Source organism: Ascaphus truei, chromosome 7, assembly GCF_040206685.1.
Source record: "Ascaphus truei isolate aAscTru1 chromosome 7, aAscTru1.hap1, whole genome shotgun sequence".
In the NCBI taxonomy this organism is placed as follows: domain Eukaryota; kingdom Metazoa; phylum Chordata; class Amphibia; order Anura; family Ascaphidae; genus Ascaphus; species Ascaphus truei.
Window position 1 is genome coordinate 98,849,738 of NC_134489.1, and position 19,101 is coordinate 98,868,838.

At 45.5% G+C, this 19,101-nt stretch overlaps 1 protein-coding gene and 1 long non-coding RNA gene across 2 annotated transcripts in view; both read left to right on the top strand.

Moving 5' to 3' along the window:
- LOC142499766 (uncharacterized) overlaps positions 1–4,038 on the top strand; it is a 178,017-nt gene extending 173,979 nt beyond the window's left edge. The window contains exon 4 of the long non-coding RNA XR_012802732.1: positions 3,779–4,038. This is a non-coding gene — a long non-coding RNA (uncharacterized LOC142499766). The remainder of the gene's footprint in view (positions 1–3,778) is intronic.
- Positions 4,039–4,168: 130 nt separating this feature from the next.
- The window catches only part of ASIC4 (acid sensing ion channel subunit family member 4), a 174,821-nt gene continuing 159,888 nt past the window's right edge, over positions 4,169–19,101 (top strand). The window contains 4 exon segments of the mRNA XM_075609620.1: positions 4,169–4,853; positions 4,855–5,041; positions 5,044–5,225; positions 5,227–5,271. Of these exon segments, the coding sequence (XP_075465735.1) occupies positions 4,695–4,853; positions 4,855–5,041; positions 5,044–5,225; positions 5,227–5,271 (573 nt within the window). The 5' untranslated portion in view covers positions 4,169–4,694.

A 19,101-nucleotide genomic window follows, 5' to 3' on the forward strand; every position in this document is an offset into this window, starting at 1 on the left:
ATGCATGTGGAAGAGAGACAGAGTGGGAAAGCGGAGGGAATGGGAGCAAAATTGGCTCATAGGAGGTAGTCTCACTTATGGGAGGTAGTCTCACTTATGAGAGGTAGTCTCACTCTGGGAGGTAGTCTCACTCTGGGAGGTAGTCTCACTCTGGGAGGTAGTCTCACTCATGGGAGGTAGTCTCACTCTGGGAGGTAGTCTCACTCTGGGAGGTAGTCTCACTCATAGGAGGTAGAGTCTCACTCTGGGAGGTAGTCTCACTCTGGGAGGTAGTCTCACACATGGGAGGTAGTCTCACTCATGGGAGGTAGTCTCACTCATGGGAGGTAGTCTCACTCTGGGAGGTAGTCTCACTCATGGGAGGTAGTCTCACTCTGGGAGGTAGTCTCACTCATAGGAGGTAGAGTCTCACTCTGGGAGGTAGTCTCACTCATGGGAGGTAGTCTCACTCATGGGAGGTAGTCTCACTCATGGGAGGTAGTCTCACTCTGGGAGGTAGTCTCACTCTGGGAGGTAGTCTCACTCTGGGAGGTAGTCTCACTCATAGGAGGTAGAGTCTCACTCTGGGAGGTAGTCTCACTCATGGGAGGTAGTCTCACTCTGGGAGGTAGTCTCACTCATGGGAGTTTGCTCACAGAAAATCACTGTCACCTGTTTGACAAGGTCCCACTAATCAGAAGACAATCTCTCACTCTATAGCAGCATCACTCTTGGAGTGAGTCACGCTTTGTGAAAGGCAGTCTCACTCATTTGGAGCGAGTCTCACTTTGTGGAAGGCAGTCTCACTCATTCTCAGTCTTACTCATTCCCCCCTTCCCGTCTCTGACCATCATCTCATCTCATTTTCTCTCTAGCTTCTCCCCTTCTCCACCTCCATCTACCCCTCGCTTCTGCAGAGACCTGCGCTCTATTAACTTTCCAGCTTTTGTTTCCACTTTACACTCCTCCCTCTCCTCTCTCAGCCCTGCTCCAGACCCTGACAACCTGATCAAGAACTACAACTTTGCCCTGTCCTCCTCTCTTGATCTACATGCCCCACTTTCTCTCTGCCGTTCTTGCCTTTGTTACCCCAGACCCTGGCTAAATTCCCACCCGCGCATGCTGCGCTCCCACACTCGTTCCTCTGAACGCCTCTGAAGGAAATCTCACACTCACAGACTTCATTCACTACAACTTTATGCTATCCTGTTTCAACTCTGCCCTCTTTCAGGTTAAACAACCCTACTTTTCTTCACAAATCAACATGCACAAGTCTAACCCATGCCAACGCTTCTCTGTCTTTGACTCCCTACTCAGACCACCCTCAGCTGCCTCTTCTTCCTCCTCCACCTCACCTCAGGACTTTGCTGACTATTTCAAGGAAAAGGTGGAATCCATACGTCAGGCCATCCCCTCTGTATCCTCCTCCATCCTACACCTCTTCCTAACTCTCATCCTGGATTCCTTGACTCTTTTTCCGCTGTCACAGAGGAGGATGTGGCACTGCTGCTCTCTTCTCCATCTACCGCCTGCCCTCTTGACCACATTCCCTCCCATCTCCTAAAACCTCTTGCTCCTACTATAATCCCTATGCCACACATTTTTAACTCCTCCCTCTACTCTGGTACCTTTCCCTCCTCCTTCAAACATGCAACAATGTCATACCATTACTCAATAACAGCAAGCTTGACCCTACCTGTCTTTCTAACTATCGGCCTGTCTCCCTCCTGCCTTTTGCCTCTAAACTCCTTGAACGTCTTGTATTATCTTGCTTGCTCCATTTTCTCAACACCTATTCTCTCCCAGACCCTCTACAATCTGCCTTCTGCAATGCTCACTCCACTGAAACAGCCCTCACTATAACTAATGACCTCCATGCTGCCAAAGACAGAGGTCATTACACTCTGCTCATACTACTCGACCTCTCTGCAGCATGTGATACTGTGGAACACCCTCTTTTCCTTCACATTCTCCATACTCTTGGCATTCGTAACAAAGCTCTATCCTGGATCTCCACTTACCTCTCCCATCATACTTTCAGCGTCTATTCTGCCAACACCTCCTCCTCTATCGACCCCTCTGCGATATCATTCTGGATGGCCCTCCGCCGACTTAAACTTAACATGGCAAAAACAGAGCTCCTCATACTTCCTCCCAAACCTGGCCCCACTACCTCCTTCCACATTACTGTTGGAAGTTCAGTCATACACCCAGTAGCGCAAACACAATGCCTTTGGAGGTCACACTCGACTCCTCTCTCACATTCTCCTCTCACATTCAAAACGTATCTAAAACCTGTCGCCTTTTCCTCCGCAATATCACAAAGATACGCCCTTTCCTCTGTTGCTTGACTGCTAAAATTCTGACTCAGGCCCTCATTCTCTCCCATCTCGATTACTGTAACCTCCTGCTGTCTGGCCTTCCTGACTCTCACCTGTCACCCCTACAATCTATCCTAAACGCTGCTGCCAGAATCACTCTACTGTTTCCTAGATCTGTCTCAGCATCTCCTCTGCTGAAATCCCTCTCCTGGCTTCCTATCAAATCCCTCATCTCTCACTCAATCTCCTCACTTTTAAAGATTTACACTCTTCTGCCCCTCCTTACATCTCAGCCCTAATTTCTCGCTATGCACCATCCCGACTCTTGCGTTCCGCTCAAGGATGTCTTCTCTCTACCCCTTTTGTATCTAAAGCCCTCCTGCCCCACACCTCTGGAATGCCCTTCCCCTCAATACCCCGACTAGCACCCTCTCTATCCACCTTAAGACCCACCTTAAAACACACCTGCTTAACAAAGCATATGAGTAGCACCGTGGCTAAAACTATACACCTGATACATAAAGCTTGGCCCCTTGCAGACGCACTTACCAGAATGCCCTCCTACTGTATCTAAATGTTCCTCCTACCAATTTGAATGTAAGCTCTTCGGAGCAGAGACTACTTTTCCTAAATGTTACTTTGATGTCTGAAGCACTTATTCCCATGATCTGTTATTTGTATTATTGTTATTTATATAATTGTCACGTGTATTACTGCTGTGAAGCGCTATGCACATTAATGGCGCTTTACAAATAAATAGACAGAGGATGAGACACGCACTCAATATCAAGGGTAATAGAGGTGGGGTACTTAGCTGCCGGTGCGCTGGTCCTGGGGAGCTCCTGTAGTCCCAAATGTTCCAGTACAAAGAAGAAGAAGCAGGCACACGGTCTTACTCAAAAGGAGGTTTGTTATGCCATAAAGTCCAACGTTTCGGCAGTCAAATACTGCCTTTCTCATTTCACCTTGAGAAAGGCAGTATTTGACTGCCGAAACGTTGGACTTTATGGCATATTAAACCTCCTTTTGAGTAAGACCGTGTGCCTGCTTCTTCTTCTTTGTGCTTTACAAATAAAGACATACATACATTTGGAGCGAGTCTCACTTTGTGGAAGGCAGTCTCACTCATTTGGAGCGAGTCTCACTTTGTGGAAGGCAGTTTCACTCATTTGGTGCGAGTCTCGCTTTGTGGAAGGCAATCTCACTCATTTGGTGCGAGTCTCGCTTTGTGGATTGCAGTCTCACTCATTTGGTGCGAGTCTCGCTTTGTGGATGGCAGTCTCACTCATTTGGTGCGAGTCTCGCTTTGTGGGTGGCAGTCTCACTCATTTGGTGCGAGTCTCGCTTTGTGGATGGCAGTCTTACTCATTTGGAGCGAGTCTCGCTTTGTGGATGGCAGTCTCACTCATTTGGGAATTAATCTCACTCATTGGAAAGCAGTTTTGCTCCTTTTAAGTGAGTTTTCTGTTATTTGACAGTGTGAGCTATGTACAAGTAGTGAAGACGGTGCCCCCAAGATACAAAAAAGAAGAAGTAAAAAGCAGGAGAGGTATAGTGGCATCAAGTTTTCTATTTGCACAATCTCTGTGTGGCTTGTAGTGAGAGACAAGCTTCCTCAATACAGTTATTCAAACAAGTGTGGCAAGCTGACTTCAGAACAGAGTGTGCTGTCTCAACCTCTCTCCGCCTGCCTGCAACTCACTGCCCAGTGCTGCTTAAGGCATTTCATTCAGATTTACTCTGCTCTCTTCTCACACACACATACACACTTCTATTTCTCTCTCTCTCTCTCTCTCTCTCTCTCCTCTCTCCTCCTCTCTCTCTCCTCTCTCTCTCTCTCTCTCTCTCTCTCTCTCCTCTCTCTCTCTCCTCTCCTCTCTCTCTCGTATTATGGGGATCCTTTTCCCTCCCTCAAACAGTGGATTTTCTTAGCACTTGTTTAAAGCCTCGCTGTCTGTGCTGGGAGAGAGAGCACGAGAGGAAGACCAGATTTCCATCCTTTTCACAGCTGTGCTTGCCGCGATAAGCAAAGTCACCGGGAGACAAACCTTAAAGGAGAGAAGGACTGTGCCGACTAGAACAGCTCCAAGGAGCAGACAACCTCCTGCTCCCCTTTCTCGCTTTTTCCTCATTTTTTTCTTTTCCCATTCTTCAGTCTTTTTTTTTTTTTCTCTCCGTTCTTTTCCTTTTTTTTCCCTTTCACCCTTTACGCTGGGGAGAGAAGGAGACTGGAAGTGGGGAGCAGAGAGAGAGAAACAAGCCAGGACTCTCATTTTCCTATTTCACATCGTCTCTGGGACGAGAAAGTGATCGGGGGCGAAGAGGGGAGCGGGCAAAGGGGTTGCCGCAGGATTTGGAAAGCCCCTAAACCCTGTCTCCCCAACCCGCCTGCCAATGCCCATCGAAATAGTCTGCAAGATTAAGTTCGCAGACGAGGATGGGAACCAGAAAGAGAAGGAGGAAGGGGAGAGGGAAAGCCTCATCGGGGATGAGAGTCCAGTGGCTGGCCGGGACTTTGCAGGCTTTGCCAGCACTAGTACCCTACATGGGCTGCTGGCATATCTTCAAAACGGGCAGACTGGGCATTAAACAGAGTCTCTGGGCACTGGCGTTCTTTGCATCACTGTTGTTTTTTCTATACCAGGCAGCCAAGTGTGCCTTGTTTTACCTGGAGCACCCCCATGTCACCGCTGTGGATGAGGAGGTGATGGGTGAGATGATCTTCCCAGCGGTCACCATATGTACATCAACCGCTTCCGGCACTCTGCTCTCAATGACGCCGACATTTACCACCTGGCCAACCTGACCGGGCTCCCCCCGAAGGACCGGGATGGGCACAGAGCCTCGGATTTAATGTACCCTGATCCCAACATGTTGGACATTGTGAACCGGACTGGGCACCAGCTGGCAGAGATGCTGAAGAGCTTGCAACTTTAGCGGGAACAGCTGCACTGCACACAACTTCTCTGTGGTGAGTCCCCCATTTTAAAGCCCCCCTTCCCCCGGCAGCACAGACAAAGTAAGAGGTGCACATTCTCCGTGGGCAGATTATGCAAACGAATAAGTCCCATTTATTTACTTGTTCTATAAGTGTCTCAGTGCGGTAGGTGAATGGTTCCAGTGTTCCCCCGTGCAAGAGCAGCACTACCAAGGTGGCAAATCGGTGGGAGACAGAGTGCCAGCTCCTAATCTCAAGGTAAACACTATTCTGCCAGTAGCCGTGTCCCCAACCTAAGGAGAACAGTGAGCTCCACCAACAGTTAAAAATGTGACACACTGTATAATATGGAAATTGAAACTGATAATATACCACTAATTATCATGCCGATACTACAATAATGCATTGGGAGTTGAATCATTTGATCTAAACGCTTAACCATTTAATTGATTAACAATGTACAGGGAGGGAACCCATTGGCAAGTGAGGTTTAAGTCACTAAAAAATGATGGTCCGCTTAACTCTTAAGGGTTGATATTGGTTGATATATGTCAGCACTGTAACAGAAGGTATCTCGGGATGTCCTAATTCTGGTAGGGTGCATACTTACAACCATTCAAGGATTCCAACAGGAACTGTGACACTTTTCTGCAAAATGATCACCCGTTTGGTTCTGTATTAAGGTGTAATGTTTGATTAACAACCCATTTATCATGGTGTGCCTTTTGTGGGTGTCAAAGGATTAAGTTTCAGATATTTACAAGGTTAAAGGACGCACTCGATAAAAATGAGTAAAACATGAGTTCTATCTTAATTTGTTTCAGGAATGAATACATTAACAGGCAAAGAATGCAGATAAGCAAAATCCTGGTGGCATCCAGAGGGGGGGGGGGAAACAGGAAAAGCTAAATGTTAGAAATGTCACTAGCTTTATTTTATCTCAGCTCAACGAGCATGAAAGTGTTTTTTTTATTTTTTTTTTATTTTGAAGGAACATAAAGTGGGTCACGGAAGCTGCAAACCTGAAACTCTGGGAACATTGGTTAATAGCAGAAAATCATATTATAGTTTTGTATGGTCTAGTCACGGGTCAGATTTAGGTTCTGATCGTGCCTGGTGGTATGAACTGGTCTTTTCTATGGGCAACTCTAAATCAGGGGTGGCCAACTCCGGTCCTCAAGGGCCACTAACAGTTCAAGTTTTCAGGATATTTCTGCTTCAGCACAGGTGGCTCAATCAGTGGTTCAGTCGAAGACTGAGCCCCTGATTGAGCCACCTGTGCTGAAACAGGGATATCCTGAAAACCTGACCTGTTAGTGGCCCTTGAGGGCTGGAGTTAGCCGCACCTGGTCTAAATGAAACGCTGCCTGCACTGACCCTACCAGACCACACTGCGATGTTCGTGCTTTGGAATATATTACGACGTGCCTTCTCACAGTCCAGTGGGCAGACAAATAAATAATATGACTTTGCTCTATTTTGTAATAATGTTGGAGGGTTTAGGTAGAAACATATAAAAATGTGAGATGTGACGTAAAGAAAAGAAAAAATATTTGGAGTGTTTGCTTGTGTTGCGCTGTTAATGACAAGAAGCATGCTTATAAGAACTGTATGTTACACAGGTCATTAACAGAGAGGCTGGTGTCACTCAAACCGTAAGGCAACACTGACGCAGAGAAACTGGGAAACAATGACAGAGGTGCAGAATGTGATGAATGCCAGTAAGATGCGCAGCGCTTGACATTTCCTCTGAACATTCTCCAATTTACAAGAGAAGTTATATGGTGCAAAGTACGTTGATTGGTTGATGCAGGATTTCTGTCAGACCCCTTGAAGTTCACACAGGTGAAGTCTCCTTACTGTGGCTCTGAATACTTTTGCTGCATTAAACAGATCCTTTAGGTTATCCTGGAAATCCCCACCTTGCTACCGGAGGGGCGTAAAAAAACCAACTGGCCACCGAGCGGCGCTATACACAGGCAGTACCAGCAGTGTAGTATCACAGCTACTCTTTGTGGTGGGCTGAGGTACAAGCCGGCTGTGCACTGCACCTTTGGACAGTAGAAGCGAATAAAGCAGGGGGATAAAGTTTAAACTCGGGCCTATAGTGCGTCAAGGCAAAAGTAGTGCAATTCTGGTGCAAAAGTCTACACCACGTGTATCAAGGAAAAAATACCATTAAAAATAGGATTTCCCCCCCTCGTACTTAGTGGGGCAGTCACAGGGGCTGATAATTTGATATCCTCACTTGAGTAGACCGCTGTGTGACTGACCTTCGGCAAATATAAAAGTGATATTAACCCCATGAAGTTTGATGGTGCTATTATCACTGGTGATGATTGTGTGTGATATCACACTCAAAAAGTTGCTAATCTATCAGCAATTACTGACCAGAGGAGACGGCTTTAGAATAATTCTCTGAAGATTTATATTCACCACACGTAAAAAAAAAAAAATTGCTCTGTGATGGTATAATAACTCTGGAAGTGCCTAAAAGCTATAAACCTCAATAAAAAGGGTCTAACAATATTAATCCCTCTGAAAATTGCCCTGCTCAATCTAACACCTTTTCTTATGAAAGCTGTTTGTTGTACTTTGTGACCAGACTCGTCTGCACGTTGCCCCGTGCAGTACTAGCAATGTGACCGCTCCTAACCCCATCAGTGGGGCTGCATTCACATTGCTTGTCCCTTCACGACTGACCGGGTTAACACAGAACGTCATGTTGTGGCTACAATGTAATAACAAAAATGATGCATGGTATAATTGTGCTGAGTACCTCTCTATATTTCTCCAGTTCACACCTTCACTGCCAGAGGTGCCAGTAGCAGATTGCCTTGCAAGTGTGTTGACCTAATCAGTATTGCTATATAATGCAGCATTTTCATTTTGAGATGTTGTGCAAGAGGAGTGGGCATCATGAACATGAAATGCTTCATATATATATATATATATATATATATATATATATATATATATATATATATATATATATATTTATATATATATATATTATTAGTGCAAGCCATGTATGTAGTCCTAACTGCCAATTGACTCCTGGTCAGCAGCATGATAATGATGTAACTTTGGTATAATAAAGCAAGATCACAAGGAGGACTGGCCAATGTTATCGGCACACTCTTGAATTGTATACACGGCCCGACAGAACCAACAGAATATATTGAATGAATGTGCTGGATGTGGAGATGGAAGCGCGTATTATTCCAGCACGTGAACCAGACAGGAGAAGAAACATTAACAAACTAGAATTCCTGCCTCTCAAGCTTCTAATCTAAGAACAGAATCCTTTGGAGACTGCGGGGTTAAATGTAATGTACGCACTTAAAAAGCTTACAGTTATGTGTATAGCCCCATTTATACTGTGATATTGCCTAATGTGGTAACCCAACTTCTAGATGCCTTGTTACTTAGTAGTGTAAGCGTTGCAGGGAATTTACTGTAGCAGTCCTCAAGAACAAACACCCCTATTGCTGTTTTACCTACGCCCATACTGACAAAGTGTGAAGGCTCCTATCAGGGAAACCTGGATATAAATAAAACACGTCTCATCATCTTCCATTCACAGACACTGGATTTAGGTGACTTTTAACAGAAAGTATCTATATACCAAGGTGTCTCCCTGATAAATAGGGCAGGTTGGCCAGTATGCCAACAACACATCTCCTGCCTTGGGTTGCCTTCAATTTCCCCTCTGGCATTGAACAGGTTAACTCTCTGCACTGAGCTTTACTATTATCGGTATCAGCAGAACTTGCTGACCCAAAGCCATCCTCTGGGGTTGATCCAGCACGAAATCAGCCCCGGGATATTAACTCCGCCATTCCCCGTGCGTTACACTCGGCTGGCACAAGAGCTCTTGTCTAGGAAACGACTGCAGATTTCAGCAGCCGTCCGCTCCAGCGGAAAGCTCGCTCCCCTCGGAGATTTGGGGGGGGGGGGGGCAGCGAGAAGGGAATTTCTTCTTTTTTTTTTTTTGCTGTGTTAATAGCTCACGGTGGGCAGTTTTTCTTTTCCGCTGCGTGCTCCTGATTGCATGGGGATAAAAACTTCCAGCATAGAGTTCTGAAGAAAAGGGCTGATGACTTTTAACCCTTTTGTGCCACCAGCGCCTGTGATGCATGAATGTAAGGAAACGGCATATTGCACAACATGTCAGCCAAATACATTTGAACCGATTGCATAATATTAGAGCCTTAAATTCATGCCTAACATGTTGGTTGGTTTTAAACCCTTGTTTGATGCAGTAACATCACCTCTCAGTATTGTCAGCCTGGTTCCGCATCTTTCATTAAACTGCGATCAGGGCATGATCACACTGAGAATCCCATTGACTTCAATGCCCTGATTGGCACTATTCCAGTTTAATGGATAACCCTCTAGGATTCCAGTTCTGAATTTCCTAGCCTTGATGATCTATAGAGATAAATGACTGTTGCATCACTACCCAACTTCAATGCAAGTGAAATATCGCAAACAATTTTGCCAGTGTTATTTTGGACCGCTGTCTTGTCATTGACAGAAGGATAAGTGCAGCGAAAGACATTTTACCTCCATGGTGAACCTGCCTTTCCCACTTACAGAAACGTTGCCCTTCGCAATTTATAAAACCAGAAACAAAGAAGTCCAGAGCAACATCCAATGTGACAAAAATACACAGTGAAATACCTATATATCTCTTGACAAAGGGTCATTTAGCTAACCCTTTGGCCAAAGTGTATAAGCCCGCGAGCCACTTTCAAGGCATGACCATAATATCGCAGGTCCTAACACTAACTGATTAAAATCCTTATTTACCTCTGTAATTAGAAGAAGGATGGTGCTGGCATTGAACCTGTCGCAACCAGCTGCATGAAAAGAACCCTGCTTACTTGGGCAGTGGGGAGGGCGAGCTTTAGAAGGTATTTCCGGATTTCCGCCTTTTTTTAACATTTTTTTTTTTTAGAATGAGTTGATTTTTGTTCTAGAACTTGTAGTTCTTCACTTGCCGGGGTTCTGAATTTCTCTCCGTTGGCAATAGTATTACATTTCAGCTGTGAACCACGTAAAGTTGGAAGGGGCATGTCCTCCTCGTACCCTACAATGGCGGAGGCTATGGTCCGCCGGTCACTTGTCCTGCACACATTTGTGCCACCATCACTGCATCTAAAGGACGCTCCCACTGAGCAGGAGAGAGAATACAATTCTCATGCATCCACGGCCAGCCACTTAACTGCAGAGATTTGGCTGAACCCTTGGCAAAAGTGGCACGTTTCTCTGCTTATCACATCGCCTTTCCACTCTCTCACCAACTGTGCGAGCTGCGCAGGCTCCTCCATCCATACATGTCAGTGTACAGGCCTGGCTATATTATAGCAGCGTGATAGCATCGCTGTGGTGACGGATGGGATGTGACTTGAGTAAAATCCAGATGTAATCTTTATCATTTGTAATAATGTAGCTGCATGAAATTTGGCACACATTGGGCCCATAACACAATGAGGGTGTGTGTATTTGGAAGGATCCATACCCGGTCTGTACTGTACATGCAGAGCCACCACTAAGTATTTGTGAGTGTAGACCAGGGGTGACCACCTCCAGTCCTCAAAAGCCACCAACAGGTCAGGTATTAGGGATATCCCTGCTTCAGTACAGGTGGCTCAATCAGTGGCTCAGTCATTATGATTGAGCCACCTGTGCAGACGCTGGGATATCCTGAAAACCTGACCTGTTGGTGGCCCTTGAGGACTGGGGTTGGCCACTCCTGGTGTAGAATCTTCCACTGCCGGTCTGTAAATTCAGAGATCTCACTACATTACCATGAGTGGAAAGCCTTCAATTCCCTGCCTTTGGGTTCAGGTATCTCACGCATGTGAGTGAAGGAGATTCATTACATGCCTGTGAATGCAGGAGCTACATTTCCTTTAAATACAGGACCCTCCAGTTTGTTTGTGAGCATAAGACCTCCATTTCCCAGTATGTGAGGGATTGTAGGATTCCGAAGTGTGTGCAGGACACCGCCTGTCTCCTCCTTATATGTATAGGTTCCTCCTCCTTCCACTGTGCCTCTGTCAGTCAGCCTGGGTTTCCCGGAATCGTGTGCTCAAGTCCGCCAGCTTCCCTCTTGGCGACCCACACCCTGCACCTTGGAGCTGTTAATAAATGTCACTGCTACAGAATATTCTTACTCGTTAGTAAATTACCTCCTGGGATATTCCCAGCTCTTGGTGATGAGCCACCAGTTTCACCTGCTCTGACCGATTTCCTCTGGTGAACATATTTAATCCCCTCTGTTTATCTCGCTTCCCTCAGCCCCATATCTCTTTCTTCATCTCTCTTCATCATCTGTGGCTCCTATTCCTCTCTTTATATTTCGCTTAATTAATTCATATTTCTTCCCTTTACCTGGCACTTTCTCTGTCCTTTTCACACTTTCATCATTCCCCCCCTCTCTGTGGCTTTTATTCAGTGTAGTAAAAAGCTGCTTAATGCTCAATTTTTGATGCATTAACTTCCATTCACATTAAGTTAGTGCATTATTACCTGTGTGTTTTTCCTGCTTCTCATCATCTTTCTCCAGACTGTAGCTTCTCTCCTGTCACTAACCTCTCCTCTCTACGCATCCATGCCTTTTCTTTTCCCCCCTTCTTCCTTCCACTGATCTTCTGCTCTCCACCTATTCTCTCCCCCCTAGATTATATTCTCCCTCACTCTGCATAGCCTCTCTTATTTCTTTATCTCTCCATCGCTCACCATGTCACCTACTGTAAGCAATCCACAACTCTCTCTACTGTTTTATCTTTCGTCCTCTTTGACTCTCTCTCTCTCTCTCTCTCTTTTCCTGTTTCTTCTTCTGTCTCTGTTTTGTTCCCTTCTCTGTGTGGCTGTTATTTATTTCCTTTATTGCATTGTTTTTCTCACTTACTCTTTCTCTATCTCTCCCTCTCTTTCCATGTCTGTTTCTATAGCTTGCAATCCCTTTCTCTATTGCCTCTTATCTTTCCTCTGCTCGCACTTCCGTTCCCTCCTCCATAACCCATTCTTTTTCACTGTCTAGCTTCATGTAGTCGCTTGCTGTGTTTCTAAATACCATTAATATCCCAGTTGATAGCAGCTAATTCCATTTACTGTTGGGGATATTTCAAGATTCAAGAGTCTGCAGCACCGTTGGCACTGCCAGCCTCCTCCAACATGCACTACCCTGCCAAAGACTTAATTTATACCCAGAGCAGGTACGCATGAGCGGGACAACTGCATATTCCTCAATATGCACAAACATACATGTGCACAGACGGGTACCCTGCCAAACATTTCATTTTATATACAAGCCATGTACTCCACAACCAGCACCAGTGCTAACACCATGTACACGCACATTCCTGAAAGAAGTATTGTATATACAGACAAGAGCTAGCACACACCAAGGCATGACTAGCTCTCTCTCATATACTGTGGGAACATGAACACATCCATTCTTAAATTAGTGTCAATATTTATACATTACAAATATACCTCACGGGCAAAGACACTGGAAGATTCCGATCCCAGGCAGGGTGGATCAAACATAATCAGAGACAAATTTGCCAAGTCCTCCTAATTCCTTTACCTACTGTACACATGTAAATATTCTTTAGTGCAAACTGCATCACCGTTTATAGGCAATCTTAGAGGATCAGATCTTTCTGTGCTTGATATTTAGGCCTCTATGTGTTTGTCATAACAAACTGCCCTGCTAAAGTGTACATTACCAGCATGCATATAATGTCCCCTTCCCCTCTCATTCTGGTAGTTAAGAAAGCTTGGTGTCAGTAGTGGGATATGATAAACAGTGGTGGAGGCTATAGGTAGCAGAGTGCATTAGGGGGGAGGGGAGGGGGAGCAGAGTACCCTCATTCTCACCAGAGGGCACATTAAGGCCATGGTTCAATGAATGGGCAGAGTGCACTAAGGAAGGAGTGAGGTGCAATGATATAAAGTAAACAGCACATTTTGCAGGCAGAGATTAAATCCAATTAATTTAAAGGGTGTTCGGTTACCTTGGTAATGTGCTGTCATTTCTCAAAGAGCTGTCTTCCAGGTGACAGATATAAATTGTCCCACGGGAGTGTTTAATTAACTAGGCAAACGAGCAGTGAGCTTCTTAACGAAGAGATCATTAGCTTCTGTTAAATGTTTGTCAAGAGGAGAGCTGGGGATCTTCATTGTGAGGAGGACAAAATACCAATAGGTAAACATCAGTGATCTAGAACGTGACACCTTTAGGACTAGATGGCTCGTAGTGTTGACCAAAGGGATGTAACACCTTTCACTAGTACGCCTGCTGAAGTCTAAGCAATTAATGCAGTGGGTACAGGGGTAAAAAGCATGTCACTCCTAGGGCTGTACAGCTAAAAAAAAATCCACACAGGGATATACTGTAGGCCCATATTTACAAAGAAGTGCTATTCCATTACAGTTAAAACTATTTTTTTCACTATTCCATAAGACACCTTCTACCACCGGAAGAAAGCTTATGGCCCAATTACTTGAATGGGGGAATTTATCTCCTATTCAATAAGCTGTATTCAATAAGCTGTACGCAGCGCTTTGCAAAAGAGACAATACAATACAGGCAATTATAATACAATAACTGCAACAAACAAAAAATCAGACAATAAAAAATGAAATCCCTTCCCCCGGAGAGTTTACAATCTAAGTAGTATTTTAGGAGACGTACAGAGGCAGTAGGTGAATGAGTAAGTGCAGTAAATGGCAGTGCTTGACCACATTGGTTGTTAAGTACGACTGTGGGTGTGGGACAGTAGCCATGAGTCCAAGCAATTGAAATGCTTCATTCAGGTGAGTTTTTTTTGGTTTGAACTAAAGGGGCATTCCTCCCAGGACTAATTCCAGTGACATGTAGGTCTCATCTGGGGGATTTGTGCCTTTTTTTGCACAAGTCTGACACCTATAAGTATTTATTTTATTTTTATGCTAGACTTGGGGGAGCGGTCTGATTTCCTCTGGACGCTCCCTTTTGTGTGATGTCACTGTGTGTTCAGCAAGTGCTTCTACAGCTGGAGTCCCCCCCCCCCCTTATCTTTATTGGTTCTGATGAGGACAGGGGTTGGGAAACGGACAAAGAAACCAATCGATTGACAAACACTTCCCCCTTCCGAGGTGCCCAAGAAATTAAACTCGCCGACTAGGTGGGATTGAACCTTTTTTCAAAGAGGAAAGAGAAGGTGGTTGGAGTATAGTTAGTGTGGGAAGGTAAGGGGCAGTGAGGGAAAAAGGTTTAAGGTGAGAGAGAACAATAGAGATGGAAAGGGTTATGAGCAGGGGCATAGCTAGAAATCAAAGCTAATATGTAGTGAGGAGGAGACAAGTGGAGAACCTTGAAGGTAAGAAGGAGAACTTTGTAGGGAATCCGAAACTTGATGAGAAGCCAGGAGACGAATTTTAAGAAGGAGATGAGCAGGGCCTCTACTGGGAACAGAATTTTGGATAGATTGAAATTGTGAAAGTTGCGAGGCCTGTTAGTTGTAGGTAACAATAATCCAGATGGGAGAGGATAGGGGCATGCATTAGTGTATTAGGTGTAGATTGATAGAATGAAAGATGGATCTTGGTAATGTTATGGAGGAAGAAACAACAAGTTTTAGCCAGAGTGTGAATGGAAAATAGGAGGTCGGAGTCAAATGTCTTACTCAGAAAAGGGTAGTGCACTCAGAGTAAATAATCTAACCTTACAGGTAATTAATTATAAAGTGCCAAATCCCATGACAAGGCCCCCCAAAAATGGAGCCCAACTCGCAATTAAAAAAAAGTCAGTGAAAAATCTCAGTCCAAAGCAGTCTGCACTCATACAAATTGCAAATAATCTGTATTGAAACATACTACAAGTCAAATAAGTACAAACATCACAATGTGATAATATCAATAGTGCAATATACAGATACAAAAAAGGCACGGCACGCCCGAGAGATCCTCAACATTTCGGGGTACAACTCTTTGTCAAGAGGAAATCTTAGTCCAATGTCACACCCACAGGATAGACGATGGTTCTGTTTACTGTGATGGAAAATGGGATATTGGTCAAGGCCAGTAGCGGATTTTCCATTAGGCCCGATAGTCCTGGGCCTGGGGTGGCAGAATTTGGCGTGACCGGCAACGTGATGTCACACAGCGTTGCGTTGCCATGGCAACGGGGTGGCGCGGCCCTGGAGGATGAGGGCAGCACCAGGTACGTGCCTACGGGTGGCATTTTTTTTAGACATATTGTGTTTGAGGTGGCAGTGTGTCGCAAGGATATAGCCAAGAGACAATCAGAGACTTGGAAATGAGTTGCAGAAGTGAGGTACTGTATGGGGTTGATAAATATATCTGTGTATCACATGCATGCAGCTAATACCTAAAGCCAAAGGCGTTGATGAAGTCAACAAGTGATAAGTGTGTGGAGAAAGAAAATAAGAGGTCTCAGAATAAAGCCGTGAAGTACACCAGGGGTGCTCCAGGTTCCCCTCCCCCCAACTGGTCAGGTTGAAGATATGGATGAGAGTTGGAACTAGTATAGGAACAAGAGGTGCGATAAGGTGTGAGGGAATAGGATTGATGGGGCATGTGGTACGGGGAGAAGAGGAAAGCAGCTGAGAGACATCCAACTCTATAACAGAAGAGATAGTCAAGAGTGGAAGAAGGAGGTTTGGGTAAAAGCAAAGTCGAAATGTAAGGGGTAGCTGGAATCTCAACGTGGATAGTATCCACCTTCCCTTTAAAGTAGTCTGCAATGGCTTGAGAAGACGGGAAAATAGGAAGGAATGAGGAGGATAAGGTCAGAGGAGGGAGTCAAATATAGAGGAAAGTCTGATTTTTGAGTGTTGATTAGTGAAGATAAGTAGTGTTGCTTGCATTAGAAAGAGCAGAATTAAAACAGGAGTGAAGAAATATATAGTGTAGAAAATGTGCATGAGGGCAAGAGTTCCTCCAGAGGCATTCATAGGAGCAAGTGCTAAAGGAGCATGTTTGTAAATTTAGCAAAGGTAGCGGGTTAGAGGGACTGGTGTAATGGCATGGGGAAGTGGGCCATATAGATCAAGTTAGGAGGAGAGGATAACGTTTTAAGACTTTAGATGATTGTCGGTTTCAGAGGAAGAAGAAAGGCTAGAATTTAGGGTAGGTGCCAGAGCAGAGAGATGAATTGAGAAAGTCTCCCGAGGAGAGCAAGTAGGGTAAGAGGAATGAGTGGTGGTGAGCGATATGAGATGATGGTCAAAGAGTGGAAGGGTGGTGGAGAACCAAGAAAGGGAACAGTTTTTCAGCAAGAAATAGTCTCAATAGTGTCCATCCTTATGGGTGCTGGAATCAATCCATTGGCCAAAGGTGGAGGTTAGAGAGAGAAGGTGAGATTACCACGAGACTGAGGGATCTTCAGTGTGACAGTGTGACAGTGTGAAGCTTACTCCGGTGTTGGATAAGAGATCAGCTCTATTCAAATGAACAGAAAACAAATCTTCTCCAGCACAGGAAGGAGGATTCATAGTATATGGAATAAGGGATTTTTGCGCCCAATTGAATGTATCCTAAGGTGTCTTCCAACACAGGTAGCTTATGGAATAGCACCGCTTAGTCAATATGGGCTGCAGTGCCTGTTCCTCCTGTCAATGAACCGTGGAGTTGAAGATGAAGATATTTCGAGCCTGTCACCTTTCTGGCCGTATGGCTCAGGGGATAGCTGAATAGATACAGCCCGGTTGCTTGCTCTTGTTATACTCGGTGATGCTGGAAAATTCTGGCCCCTGGGAAAGGAGGGTAAGTGTCAATGTAAACTGCAAGTTCATCAGAGTTAGACACGGCTCTGTATCTCTGATTCCCATCAGGACTGACTGCTAATTACATGTAATGAATAGGCTATAAAAGCCTCGAACAGCTTATCTCTCACTCATTTATTTGGCGGTAGGGTAGGAGAGGGGAAGGGAGGCAGTACTCATCCCGCGGGTGTTTCTCACATGTGCTCAGGAAGAGTTTAATGGAGCAATGTTCTGCAGAGCTTTACAGCATAGAAAGTGTTAATGGAACATTTTCTAAGTTGTCCAAAAAACAAATGCTCTTCTGGTCTCTGGCTAAGGAAATCTCAAACAGACCATTACCCGAGAGATATGTTGCACACCATTTCTCTCTATCAGGTAATGAATGAATGCAGTCACATTCTGCATCTGTTTGTAATAAATAAAGGGATAAAATGTGTCCTAATGTATGGATTATTTTAAATTTGTGAAGGAACGTTTGAATTGTTATCAAATAAGGTCTAGTGCACGAGCGACCAACAGGTCAGGTTTTCAGGTGACTCAGTCAAAAACTGAGCCACTGATTGAGTCAGCTGTGCTAAAGCAGGGATATCCTTAAAACCTGGCTCTTAGGGACTGGAGTTGGCTACCCCTGGTCTAGTGTGTTAGACGTTTCCCATTAAAGATGCCGCGACTTACAGTATTAGGGGGTATGTATTAATATCCTAAAACATCACTCAGTCACTATGGGACATATGTCAGCAGTTCACTCTCTACACTGTGGTGTTAAAGGGAGTTGGGTAATAGATGCATCATGAGTAGGAGGCTTTAGTAAACAAGTAACTTGACATATCCTTAATATGGAAAGTAACAATGCATCACTTTTCCAGCATTTTTTTGATGGCCTAAACCTAGCAAATTGATCTTCATTAAGGGAGAAACATGACTTGGATCAAGGTATAAGAATTGTTTAACCTGCATCAGGATGCCTATTGGAGAAGTGGAGGTAGACTCTTCTGTATGTGCGTAAATAAATTCCCCAGGGGTAACTGTATGGCAGCCAATGTTCTGCTTCCTCTAGTGGCAGGACTATGGTAACAGCATCTCTGAGGCTGCCTCTGTAAGTTATTATACTTCTGTGGAACATGGTAAAAGTATGAAGCTTACCAACTAATGTCGGAAGCAGGGCCGCCAACAGAAATCGTGGCGCCCGGGACAAACATTTTGAGCAGGGCACCCCCTCCCATGTCGGCGGTATTGGCCGACACCCCCCCCCCCCCCCCTCCACCCCCATTTCACACCTCACGAGCCCCCTCTCTTTCCCCCCCCCCCCTACCCATGTATTTCTCTCCCTTCCGTCTCACCCCATCTCACGCTCCCACCTCACATGTATTTCTCTCCCCTGCTTCTCACTCTTACTCCCTCTTTTCCTCACTCACCCCCTCTGTCCTCTCCCTCCGTCAATTACCCCACGCTCACTCATTCCGCCACCCCCTACACACAATTCCCCCCACAAGATATATACCAAAAAACGTCCCACCCCCCAATGCAAAAAACTTCCCATCCCCAAATATATACAACCTCCCCCCCATGCATACAAAAACCCCACCTACCCAATACATACATACATATACTGTATATACAGTCATGTGAGAAGGAAAGTACACCCTCTTTGAATTCCATGGTTTTACATATCAGGACATAATAACAATCATCTGTTCCCGCGTGTGCTGCGGGAGTGGGGCCAATGCTGGCCTGATGCTGCGGGGGGGGGGGATTGGCAGGACGGCCCGGTGGCAATGGGGGCGGGGGGCGGTGTTTTTTCCCGATGCTGCGGCGAGGAGGGGGAGTCCTGTGACGGCCCGGTGGCTGCGGGAGGGGAGGTGGCAGTGCTGCGAGGGGCCCGGCGGCTTGCCACAGCAATTGCCACCGGCCCCGCTCCACCCGTCTGCTGCTCCCGCGCGCGGCGGGCCTCCATCTCATGCCGGCGCGCCGGAAGCTTAACGTACTTCCGGCGCTGCCAACAGGGAGCCCGGCGCCGGGTGCAGCAGGGTTTATTTATTTATTTTTTATTATTAACTGGCGCCCGACCGCGCAGGGG